At 38.8% G+C, this 13748-nt stretch overlaps 1 protein-coding gene across 1 annotated transcript in view; it reads right to left on the reverse strand.

Annotated features, from left to right (window-relative positions):
- SAV1 (salvador family WW domain containing protein 1) overlaps positions 1 to 4910 on the reverse strand; it is a 29809-nt gene extending 24899 nt beyond the window's left edge. Inside the window, exons 1-2 of the mRNA XM_019630500.1 lie at positions 4456 to 4910; positions 1633 to 2076 (exon numbers count right to left, since the gene is read on the reverse strand). Coding sequence (XP_019486045.1) covers positions 1633 to 2076; positions 4456 to 4549 — 538 coding nt within the window. The 5' untranslated portion in view covers positions 4550 to 4910. The remainder of the gene's footprint in view (positions 1 to 1632; positions 2077 to 4455) is intronic.
- Positions 4911 to 13748: the final 8838 nt, after the last annotated feature.

The raw sequence follows: 13748 nt of genomic DNA on the forward strand, positions 1-13748 counted from the left end.
AAAGACACTCACCCATGTCTAATGCCTAGAAAACCTCTCCTCTTCAATGTCCCAATGAGACCCCAATGTCAACTTTCACAAAATAAGCTGCTCTTACCAACCATTTCACACTATTCCTGTTTTCAAAACTTTAGTGATTAACTCTCCCAAACCCATAATTCTCATTTTTCCTCCAAAAACGTCATAGATTTGCCCTTTCCTTTCCAATAGTCATTGGTACCTGGTGCCTGCAGTCCTTTTTTCTCTAGGAATGTATCCTGAGTATAACTAGTAAACTAATCTCTAAACGGTGCTTTTATAAAATGACTTGTCTTTTTGAAATCTGCAATAGTTTTTGCTTGACTCAAATTTAAGTACTGTAGCCTGTTGCTGGGCCACAAATCTCCATTCCGCCTTACATCTTATTTCTTCAAACTAGGCAGAACTATACAGTTCCTGGGATTTACATTATGTCTACTGTTTTCACTGGGCTCGTCCCAATTTTCCACCTAAAATGCCCTTCGTCTGCCCCCATTAATCTAAAGTCCAAGCTCAAAGCACAGCTGAAGTTCCACATATCATTCTCTAAGTATTCCAGCCCACTCTCTTCCAACGCCCCTACTGTAATTATAGGAGTACCACAAAATACACAAATTGTTCTGTGATTATTTTGCATATATTGGTTTTGTTCCGCCAAATAAGGTAACAGAAAGGAGTACCGAGAAGGTCAGGGAAAATGCTAGACATACGATTCATACTAAATGAATACAATGTCTTCTACACTCAAAATACTCATGCTTCAAAACGTTTTCAAGTCACCTTATTTGAAATTTTGTGGGCTAAAAAATAAAGGTCTCATATATTTTTCAACCTACCAAAATTTGAAGCCTATAACTTATAGGAAAAAAAGAATCGAATGAAAATGACTCATTTTCAAATTGCTTCAGTTTATTTGGTGTATTCCAGTACTTTAGGACTAAAGCAGAACTATGCATTTCTCCCATCTCTTCTGCTCCTTGTACAAGACTCCCCAAGTCAACAAATATAGAAAGCAGATTTTAAAAAACTATATGGCTAATATTTTTGCCCATTCCAAAAAAGAACAATAAAAAAAAACATGCTTAACACACAATTAACTATTTCACAATAAGGCTTTTTGACCAACTTGGGAACTAATTATTGAACTACCAAAACAGTGTGAAGAGAAACAGTGCAGGTTCTAGCTAAGCAATGATGCAGTTGCCATGGTATCACCTACCATGCTCAATGCTTCCTATGTGCCTTCCCTTTCCAGGTTTTAAGTCCAGTTTCTCTGAAACCCTAACCCGTTCTACAAAACCTAAACCTAGATTCAATCCAGCTGTAGACATTAAATTATCTAGGTTTTCAAGGTTCACTGTGTTAACAGTCAAGATAACCTACAGGTAAGTACCAAGTTTTTACAAAATGAGCTAATAAAATAAATGGACACAAAATTCTTTTACCCAGTATAGGTTAATAATTATATGAAAGCTGGGTTGGTAAGACTGGCAGAATGGAGAAGTATTTCTCTAGGAATATCTGTTGGATTCCCAAGAAAATCTAGAAAATAGCATCTTTTAAATTAAATGTTAATAAATCTAAACTAATGTAGTAGTTCTAATTATAAGTTACCTGAAGCATGCCTCCCCTGATTCTGTGGCATTCTTTGGAAGAGATCGTGGTTGTATTCATAATATCTGTAGTCCTCATGTGTACGATCTCCAAGTGGGCGTCTTCTCTGACCATCAAAATAGTTATCTGAATAATAATATCGGGAACCAGAGTCTCCATTTTCAACAGCAAAATTAACTTCTGTTAAAAATGACTGAGAAGAGCCATATTCCCTAGGGACATCTGCTAGACTCCTGGCAAGATAAGAAGGTGCTGATAATCTGTTGCTTTCTCTTCTCATTATTTCATGGGGTGTTCTTTGAATTGGAGTTCTAAGGAAACTCTGGTTTCTTGAAACTATTCCATCTCCAGAAGCTGAAAAGGCATTAGGGCTTGAATCTGGAAGACAGATATCAGTTCGTCTTGGAATTGTTGGACCATGCCGGATGAATGAAGGCATGAGATCTATAACGGAACAAAGAATAAAATGACCACTTCAATAAGTAACAAATACACTTTTTAGAAGTTGTTCATTTACATCTATCATCCCCAAATGCAAAATTTCAATGGACTTAAGAAAACCCATTTAAATTTTTGATTTCAGATAGTACTTGGGTATTTTAAAATTGAGGCTGATTAATATTTTTACACACTAATGAAATTTATAATTTCATTATAAATGCATACAATCAAATGTATTCTGCATATGACCATACATAACATGAAATATAAAAAAGCTTAATTATGAAATACAAACTAAATACTCATGAATAAAGTGTAAAAATAGGAAACATCTAAGAAATGGATACACAGTTACCAGCATAATTTAAGATTCTAGTTTGTATTGTTGATTTAACTTCATTTTTAAAATTCCCAAAAATCCTTCTTCAGACACAATTTTAAAAATAAAAACAGAACACAGCGCTATTCCCAAACTTGTAAAGGTGAATTCCTTTAAAAACATTTTAAAAGTATTAACCTGGTCTTCCTACTCCAGGAACTATATAGCACTAGTACAGTAATCAAAAGCTGGAAAGCCAAAAATTTAGCTATGAAAATTAAAAAATTAAAAAATTTCACAGATGCACACAAAAGTTGAATTTGTTCAAAAAACACCAAGCCTGAAACTATGGCTCCTTTAAGAACAAGGAATTATAATTCAAAACAGAAGATAACAGTAGAACAATGGCTTTCAGGATATAGTACTTAGGAATACTTAAACAGCTTAGACATGCCTGGTTAGAAGGCAAAATAACTTTAAAAACCTAAAGAAAACTGGATTTGGAGGCCGTCTTATTAGTTCATTAAGAAAATAATTTTAGGGGCAGCTGGTTAGCTCAGGTGGTTAGAACGCAGGCTCACAACACCAAGGTTGCTGGTTCGATTCTCACATGGGCCAGTGAGCTGTGCCCTTTACAACTAGACTGAAGACAACTACTTGACTTGGAGCTGATGGGTCCTGGAAAAATGCCCTCCACAACTAGATCAAAACAACTAGTTGACCTGGAGCTGATGGGTTCCCCAGAAAAATTTCTTAAAATAATTTTAGAGGGCACCCATATTAATAAGCTTCAGATGCAAACTCTTAGACAGAAATTAATATCCAAATAAACAAGGCTCAACACTTAATGAAACTGAAACAAAATACCATATCAAGTTATTTGCTTAAAGGTATGGCAAACATATTTCATGATTTCAAGTAATGTTTAATAAACTTTGCTGCAAACTGCAAGCTATTATAAACTTAGCCAAAACGTAAGAGAATGTGTAACTGAAAAACAAAGTGTTAAAGAAAAAGGTTTAAAAATCATGTTTTAGGTTACTTATGTACCCATCTGATCTATTTTGCTGTTCTATTGTATAAGAAAGCACTGCAAATACAGAATAAATGTGGAAGGCTGATGACGCGGTTATAATGGAAAAACATGCTCTCCACCCCTTTCTGTGTCACCATGGGCAAATACTAGGAATTCTATGAACAGCTTTCCCAATTATAATGAGGTAATGCTTAAGTCACAAGATTACTACAAGCTTCCAAGAAGGAAATTTACACAAAAGGCCAGCATGCAGTTTGAGTACCAAAATATTAGCTCCTTACCTCACAAAATGTTCTGAACACACAGCAAGAATTAAAAATTCAAAAAATAATACATCCTATTAAAATAAAATAAAAAAACTTTTTGGTAGTATCTCCAAAAATATGACAGAAATCATTCTGAGTACTTTGTACTTTTGAAGTCCTTGGGGTTTTTTATTTGAAGCAATTCTCATGCATATATATGAAAACACCAAACACATGATTTTGGTTCCTCTATTCTGAGATCTAAGACTGAAGAGACTTTGGGTAGCAGCTACAACAATAGCGACGGTCAGCTTTCACCTCCTCGTGTTCTGCATCCAGCAGAATTCTTTCTACCCAAGAGTTCGTACAACTTCCAGCACCAGCGAGTGACCCCCGCAATGTCTGCAAACACAAGGCTCATCTCGACGTATCTACTAGAAGAAAAAGTGTGCCCCAGTCTAATCACTTTTACTCCTATAGCATCAGGGGACCAGTAATTTAAGTGTTTCCCTCAAGAGCCGCTTTCTTCCAGTAAAACACACAACACTCTGCCATCAGGGGACAGGGAAGTTTGTTATCTTTAGGGGGGGGGCCATGAGGAGGAGGGGGACTGATCTAAGTTTCCTACTGTCTTATCAGTTTCAAAGAACAAACACGACTTCAGGCATAATGACATTAAAACAACAACAACAACAGTATTTCAGAGACCAGTAGGAATGAAAAGGTGCGGGGAGCCACGGCCGCCCGGGACAGGTATGGGGTGTACCCGCCCCGACACTTACTCCGCAGCAAGGGCGAAGTCTCCTTCTTCACATACTTCCCCTGCACCTCGGCAGGCTTGGACACTTCGTTTTTGGTTTTCTTTCGGGACAGCATCCTGGTCGACGAGGCTCCAGGCCGCGCCAAGCAGCCTCCCTAGGGATCCGCGCTGGGCGCCGGCCGTCCCCGCCGCCACCTCCGCCGGCGCCACCGCCTCCTTCCCACCACGGCCGCCGCCGCCGCCGCCGCCGCCGCCGCCGCCTCTCCGCAGCCCGGGGTCGCCCGCAGGAACTGCCGCATGTTCGGGGCGCTAAGCGCGCCGGTCGCCGCTGAGTCGTTTGTCAGTTCCTTCCCGGAAGTCGGCTCGCTCGGCGACACTGCCCGTGGACTCCGTGAGGAGAGGCCAAGGACGCTGGGCCAGGGCCATGGTCCGCCGCGGACCGCCTAGTAACCGCTACAGCTACCACCGCCGCCGCCGCCGCCTACGTCCCGTAAACTTTCCCCGCGGCCGCTGGGAATTCTGGGAAACTCGACGCAGCGCAAGCGCCGCCACCGCCCTTCCCCCTCCCCAGCTCCCGGGCGCGGCTCCGGCTGCGGGACGCCGGGCCTGGCTCTCAGCTAACGGGCTGGCCCCATAGCCGCCGGGAGGAGCAGCGGCCGCTTCACGCCTTCTCAGCGAGAGTCAGGTCCCGAGGACCGGAAAAGACAAGTACGTAGCTGGCCAGACTGAGCGCGGGAGGTCGTCGTGAGCTCACGCAGTGGAGTTCCCTGTTCATTCCCACAGATTTTTTTACCTCAGCACTTTGAGGGAGCTGGTGACTCTCCGAGACGCGTTCCAGTCATCATCTTGAGTGCAGACGTCCCTTTTGGAGTTTCTTCGGTTGATAAATTCAGGTCCTTCATAACGCAGAGTGAGAATAGAGTTGAAGGACCACAACCCCAGGCTGGTGCCGCACCAAAAAAAAAAAAAAAATCTAGATGCCTCTTTGTTGAAAACATTCATCTGTCCAATACTAATTAAACAAGTATAAATCTATAATCTGTGTACCAGGTAGTGTGTCTTTCAGATAAAGGAAAAAAACGGAGGGGGAAAAAAACTTCTTATTTAAGATAAATTTGATGTTAGTATATTTTATTTAATCATCACAATCATACTTAGTAGCCACATGTTTCTTCTTGGAGTTAAATATTACAATCTTAGAATTTTAAGGATTCTGAGCATTAAAGGTCAAGACCTGGACTTTTAAATCTGAAATAGACCTTCCTTCTATATAAATGAGAAGAGCTGTCAAATGTACAGGGTAACATTTGGAAAATAAGAAGGGGTCCAGCCTTAGTGACCAAATTAAGTCTTTGATTTTGGAGAATGCTTTCCCTGAGATCAAAAACATCTTACAAGAGATGTAAAACAGCTAACAGGCAAAGACATGTTTGCTACACAATGTTAGGGTGATGGTCAAAAATCTCATTTGCCATGAACAAACACATTTTATCTAGTGTCTGTCTCCACCTTTGCATGCAATTATGCTCCCGTGCTACAGAGGTCTCACAATTCATTCAACATCCAACAAAAATTTATTGAGCACCTACTATATGCTAGGCACTGTCCTAGGTGCTTGAGGTGTAACAATAAACAAAACAGACAGGAATCCCTACTCTTGTGGGGAAGAGAGACTACAAAAAAAAGGAAAACGAGTAAAACATACTTTGTTACGTAGTGATAAGTGCTGAAGTGAAAATAAAACAAGAAAAAGAGGGCTTGCAACTTTGGTGTGATAGAATGACCAGGGAAGGAGACACTGGCCTTAATTGACAAGGTGAGGAAATTGGCAATGCAACTACCCAGAGGAAGAGGATTCCAGGCATAAAGAACAGCAAGTGCAAAGTCACTGCAAGTCGCCATGTTCCTAGCAGATTGTATTATAAGGTAAAGATTTATGTACCTGGATCAGAGGAGGAGAGTAGTGGGAAATGAAGTTAGATAGGTAACAATGGCTAGGGCACCGAGAGGACGTCATTGTAAGGAATTTCACTTGGAGCACAAGCTAACAATGTTTTCATAGGAACACCTTGGATGCTGTGTTGAGAATAGACTGAAAGAGAACAAGGGTGAAAGGAAGATCAGTCAGAAGCTATTGCTGGCTTGGACCAGGGTAGCAGCAGTGGAGATGATGAGAAATGGTCAGAGTTTGGACATACTATAAAGACAGCCAACAGAATTTGCCAACAGATTGAATACAGAACATGAGAGAGAACTCAAGGATCACTCTCACTCCCGCAAATCTTAACAATAGAACAGACTCAAGCTCAATAGAATACAGCAAGTTGTACTCTGAAAGGAACATAGAAAAGCAGTTACTTGTTTCTGTGGTTCTGATATGAGGACCAGTACTAAACTGTTGGTAGTGTGGATGAAGAAGAAAGAGTAATGAAACAGATGAGGAAACAATAGGGTTTTGTTACAGATAGAGTATGAAGGCGGGAGATAAGGAGGGAAAGGGGTGCCAGCATAGTGCTAGGTTTCTGTCCAGGGCTTACCTCAGAAGGATAAGAGAACAAAAGGATATTAGGACCTTGTTAATAAAGCCAGCTCTTCACACCTGGGATTTTCCCACAAACTGAAATACAGGATACCTTTCACATTGACGGGGAAAAGAAACATAGAATTTTATAATTGGAAAAGAATTCTGAGGGGCTGCCGGTTAGCTCAGTTGGTTAGATGGTAGTGCTCATAACAATAAGATTGCTGGTTCAATCCCCGCATGGACCGCTGAACTGTGCCTTCCACAACTAGATTGAAACAACGACTTGACTTAGAGCTGATGGGTCCTAGAAAAACTGTTCCCCAATAAAAATAAAAAAATAAAATATTCTGAGATCAGGTAGGCTAACCTCACTGATGTGGAAACAAAACTAGAAAAAGTAAATATTTCCCTCAGGTTATATTTCTGGTTAGTGGCAGACTAGTTTCGGAACGGGAGTTTTCTATTTGCATTTTGGGCCTTTTCCTGCTATGGCACTTTAAGAATTCTACTAATGTGAGTCCAGAGTGTTTCTAACACAGTTGTTTTGAAAGCCATCCATGTTCCCTACAAAGTACTCCCCTTTTCAATGCTATTTTAATTTGAATTACAGCAGAAAGAAAGCCTCAATTAGATGCTCTTTTTAAGAGCTATAATTTGCCTTTTTTATCAAAATGGGTGCATTCCAGAATCAACAATTTGCATCAGCAGTAGCAATGCATAGCAATATGTGAACTTTCAATCCAAATCCTTACAGATGAATTCACATCTGTTTTCTAGAAATTCCTGGACTTCTGGAAGTTTTTATTAAGGAATCCAGATTTTGCAGCTATAGTTCTCCAGACATTGATCTTGGTAAGGCTAATACTATATATATTACAGAATAGAGGTTATTTGTTTTGTTCTTTTTTTTATTGTTTGTTTTGCAGTTGCATTCTCAGTGGAGAAAAGTGTCAATTAGGGAGTTACTCATGTCTTATCAACTATTTTTTAAACTTAGCATTAAAATTTCTTTTAAAGGAGGCAATAAAGTATTAATCTGAGCTAACCTCATAGCTCTCTGGGCCTTAATTTTCTCATCTGAAAATGAAGAAATTGGACTAGTTGAATTCCAAAGTGTCTTTCAGCTTACAGTGTTGTACCATATAAGCAGAAGGAAATACACAAAAATAAAAAAGTTACCCTAGTAGGATAGTAAGCATATAGGTTACTTCCCTTCTTTAAAAATATTTATCTTTATTGCTATGTTTTCATTAAAAAACTATTAAAGCAATTGTTAACATATTAGCATTATATAAAGTCATCATTAGCATAAAATAAAATTTCATGCCTGATTGCTGCTTTCAAAGAGAGCCAACGTTCTTACGCTGTTTTTACTTTCTCTTGCTAGAATCATGTAAAATTTAAAAGAATTGTCTAATAAAGGATTGTCCAAGAAAGAACCAATGCAAATAAGCCCTATATATAGAGCGTCTTCAAAATAAATAAAAAGGAGAGGAACTTATACTCTCCAACCCACTCTTCTTGGTCATGTAGCAAGATAAACTTAATCTATCTCAGGAATAATTATGCTAGAATCTAGGGCTCTTCAAGCCTCCAAAGTTTTGCTCTTAAAATCTGGGAGGATACATTCCTGAGTGACCTTTTAGGCAGAGCTTTAGTTGTTTCCTATGAAGGATAAGGATGTGTGATGTGTACACAGCTCTGAAAATATAAATGCTTAATATTAGCAACTAAGTTGGATTCCCAAACTCCTCTATGAATCATCGCCCTCCCCAACCCTCCCCAAATAATGTAGAGAATTAGTATCACAAGGATCAAAAGGAGCCAAGCTGGGAAATTTGGTGTCCCTAAGCTTCGCTCTTCTTCCTATGTACTGTTATTGCCTGGATTTAGAGGTCTTCTGAAACCTTGAAAACTAGCTGCAATGAGTCTTTTATTCTTGGCAATGCTAGCTTTTGACTTCAGTTGGCTGTCCTTAGAGGTCTTTCTGTGTCTGCCTCTTTAGCCCTAGAAACTTTTTTCTTTCTTCCAAAATTTCTTACCTTCAGCCACTTTCAACTTTATTTTTAACTACTCTTTGCAATTTTCAATTTTTACTTGCCTTATAGTAAGATTTTTTTTTTTGAACTCAGTAAAATTTACTGAGAGCTCTCATTATGGGGAGCAGGGAATCTACTGATGTATATCGAATGTGGAAACACCTGTATCCCTTCTACACCACATGGGAGCCAAGGGATACTCAGAAACACCATCTGTACTCCATCTGCCTAAATAAGCCAGGCCACTATTTCTCTTTTGCTGTGGCCACTCCATGCTGATGCAGAGACCCCCCTGCAAAGATGATCTTCAAGAGTCCCAAATGGAAATTGAGACAAAATATTCCCCCTTCTTCAATAGCTTTTGGGATTCCATAGCCTTTTAACACTACCATCTCTTACTCCAGCATGGGACCTACTCTCTCTGTGCAGTCTTCTCCCTGCCAAAATACTCTACTTCCAGGTCATGTCTTCTGGGAATTTACTCTGTATCATCTCTTCCCTATCCTGTGGACTGCTTTCTTGAAGGTTCTACTGACCTTTTTCTCTGGGACAATACGCTTTTAGCCTTAGGATGCAAGGTAAACATGATTTATGGGGAAGGAGGGAATGAAAAACTACATTTCTTTGAAATATCTTTGAGAGAGCAGTTTAAGTAGAATTCTTATGGTGAGAACCAGAATGCAAAGGATTAAGGGAAAGAAAGGAACTGTCCTGTTCCATATGGAAACTGGCCATGTAAATATACTTGCTCTCCTTCCTAGAACCCCACTTAATTGACAATGGAAGAATAAAAGGGGATAAGCTCATAATTATTATGAGAACAAAATTGGGCCATCAGTTGACAGACATCAATGAATTTCAACTAGAGAGTGATAGGATTGAGGTGAGGTGGAAAGGAGATGAAGAGAATAGAAGCATGTCTGAGGAAGCCACAGCCTAAACTATGTGTGAAAGCACATACAGCCAAAGACCTAGGAGAGGCCAGGGGCTCACAAGTATCTGGTTTAACTAAGGAAGGTAGGAAAGAAATGTGGAGTTGAAAATAGGCATTAATTAAAAGTCGAAACTCCACCATTCTCCCCCTGCCCCTAGAATTTCAGGCAGCTAGGCACCTATCCCCCAGAAAGGAGCTGTAAGTGTTCATTTCTGAAGAAATCAAATGATCCTAGAACAAAGGTCTTGGCATTCTAACATTTGTAGGTCCTGCAACAAAACAACAAACTCATCTCACAGGGAAGTCTGCCAGGCAATGGGCCCTGATCCCTCACACAGACTCCCTAGTATTGTTTGTTTGTTTTAGTGTGTCATTCTTAAATATAAATATACAACCAAGGATCACCAGAAATTTTAGGAAAAATTGCAACATGAGATATAGCAGATAAACAGAAAAATAAACCCCAAAGAAATAATTCAGAAGATAGATGAATACTTCAAGCAACAATACTTACTACCATCAACAGAAATATTTGAGAGGAGATATTGCATTCATAAATCAACAAAAGGATGCTATGAAAAAGACACAATCAGAAAGCAATAAAGAGCTCCTGGAAATTAAAGATAGGAGTTGCCAAGTAAAATGTTCAGGAGAAAGGAAGGTAAAGTTGAGCAAATTTCCCAGACAACAGAACAGAAAGACAGAGATGGGAAATATAAGGGAAAATATATAAGAGGCCCAATATCCTGAAAATGTGAGTTTCAGAAAAAGATAGTAGAGAAAATGGAGAGGACATCACCAAAAAGTAATACAAGATATTTTTCAAAAAATGAAGGAAAAGAATTTCTCAATTGAAAGGGTATCTCAAGTGCCCCTCAAATGAAAAAAAGATCCATGTCTTAATATGACATTGTAAAATTTCAGAACAACAAGGATAAAGGGAAGTTCCTAAAAGCTTCCTTTTAAGTGAAAGCAAAGGCCATTTATACAGGAATGAGAATCAGACTAACATCAGATTTTTCATTGTCAACAAGGACTGCTATAAGACAATGAAAGAATGCCTTCCAATAAATAAGGGAAAATCAGGTTCATTATACAATTCCATATCCACCCAAAATATTAATGAAAAGGAAGGACATGAAGGAACTCAGAAAGTATACTTCCCATATTTCCTCCTCTAGTAAGTTATCAGAAGGTAAATTCTAACAAATGAGAGAATAAACTCTCTTATACACAAAGAACAAACAATACAAAAGCAGGAAAACAGATTTAAGAAATAGTGAATCTAACTCAGGAGAGTAATGAATTTAAGTTTCAAAACCACAGCTGTACAGCTGGAACTCAATCCAGATTAGAATTGGATTTAATAGGACTTTAGAAGGAAGTACCTAGGAAAAGATGGAATTTAAGAAATCTGTACAATTAGGAACAAATTAAGAATATGATAAAAGCTGAAGATTCAGGGGAAAATGAAAGGCAATGAAACCTGAAAAACCTGGGGGAATACAGCATTGCAGGCCCTTTCTGAAAAGACATACTTGAGGATGAAATTCAACAAACCACAGATTAGTCAAAATTTAAAACTCAAGTTTGGAGGAGTAATTGGCAATGGACTGGTGGTAAGCATTAAACACATTTTAATATAGAAAAGCCTAAACAATTGCACGAATTAAGGTTTTTAAAGAAACCAGATTTTGCCTAGTGTTTTCCCATGTCAATACATCTTTAACATTTTTTAAAGAATTTAATATCTTTAAAAACTTAACCGAAATCATGCTTTTAGTCAAGGCAGGTCTGAACAGGATACTAAATAACAAGATCCTTTGTCTTTGGCTGGTGATGCTGTTTATCTCATGGTGATCAGGACTAAGGAAGTAGAAATAACAATGCAAACAAAGACCAGATTCAGTGTAGTGAGGAAATCGAAGAACATGAACAGGAGGTTGTGGTCAGAGAGGAATTTCAAGAGTTTTAAATGATAAATTATCGTGTGTGACCACATTAGCCAGTAGTTGAAGGAGAGGTGGAAGTGATGGAATTAAGGAAGTTAAGGAAAGTGAAGGCAACAAGTCAGAAGACATGGAAAATAGTAAAGACAAACTATGGGCCATTGAAAAAGGATGAAGGGAATGTCCCAGAATCAGTAGAAAAGGAAGAGGAAATAATAGTATAAATAAAAGGCATAAAAATAATACAGTTCTTCCTTATGAGTCATGTATTACTCAGACGCCTCTGAATTCCCAGGACGTCTGTTGAGAAGTTCTATTTGGAACTTCTATTCCAAATCACTCAGTAGTAACATACAAATATTGTATTTTACTGATGTGCTCCACTGTTGAACTCGCAGTGCTATTAGGCTTCTAAACAAATTGATGTTCAGAATTTCCATAATAGTCTCCTCCAAATTTAGAGTATGTATAGACTTGTATGCCAGTGCCTGATTATCTCATACATGATTAGTTAATAGAACTGAATGATCATATCTGGCAATCAAGACAGTTTTCTTAATTATAGTATCATTGATCTTTCCAGGGACAACTTTGATGCTATTTCCAATTTAGGATACAATGATTAAGAATGTAGGAGAAAAAAAGGAATTTCAACTTACATTCTTTACTGACTCCATTTCTCTCACCCCATAAACACATACATTGTTTCTCATATAAAAACTGCTCCCTAGGGGCTGCCCAAGTGGCTAAGTTGGTTAAGAGCTCACTCAAGATTGCAAGTTCTGAGCAACTAGTGGTTCAATTCCCGACCTGAACTGAGCTGCTGCTGAGCTGCAAACAGGTGGCAGGATGGCTCAGCTAAAAATAAATAAATAAAACAAAACTGCTCCCATATAAACCCTAAACTTTGTTGGATTCTAATGGTAATATTAATAACTAATATGTGAACTACTAATGTTACTGAGTGTAATATGAAGATCCATGGATAGAATGGTCCACATAAAGGAGAAGCACTGTAGCTTTTGTGATGGATATGGAGAAGTTCATTCTTCCATGATCAAGTTCATTCTTCCATGATCCGTCAGGTGAATATCCCTGTGCACATTTCCTCTTGATTAAATGCTTAGAAGTAGAATCACTGGGTCAGCGTGTGGTAAACTAGATAATGGTACCCCAAAGATGTCCACGTCCTAGTTCCCAGAACCTGTGAATATGTTAACATGGTAAAAGAGACTTCACATATGTGATTAAGACTCTCAAGATGGGGAGATTTTCTTGGAGTTTCCAGGTAGGCCCAATGTAATCACAAGGGTCCTTATTAAGACTAGAAATAGGGGATGTGATGATAGAAGCAAGAGGTTGGAGTGATGTGAGGAAGGAGCCATGAGTTAAGGAATGCAGGTATCCTTCAGAAGTTGAAAAGTCAAGGAAAGTCTCCCCTCGTATCCTTCAGAAGTAACCAACACTGCCGACAGCTGGACTTTAGCTCAGTGAGACTGATTTTGAACTTCTAACTTCTGGAAATGTAATAAATTTGTGTTGTTTTATGCCACTAAATTTGTAGTAAGTTGTTACAGCAGGAAACTAATGCAAAGAGTTTGCCGATAGATTACCAAAATTCCCAGCAGCAGTATATGAGAGTGTCTGTTTAATCTCTACTTTTTTTAAAACAAATTTTTTTATTAGTTTCAGGTGTACAAAACAATGTAATAGTTATATTTTTCATCTCTCACAAAGTGACAATCCCCCCCCAATCCACCGCCCCCCCCAATCTTACATATCCATTTAAATTCCATTGACTAAGGCCAGCCAAGTGGTGCGTTGGTTAAGAGCTGGCTTGGGACGCCAGCTCTGAGCAGCAGGGCCCCA

The sequence above is a fragment of the Hipposideros armiger genome, unplaced genomic scaffold (genome assembly GCF_001890085.2).
Source record: "Hipposideros armiger isolate ML-2016 unplaced genomic scaffold, ASM189008v1 scaffold_918, whole genome shotgun sequence".
Lineage (NCBI taxonomy): Eukaryota > Metazoa > Chordata > Mammalia > Chiroptera > Hipposideridae > Hipposideros > Hipposideros armiger.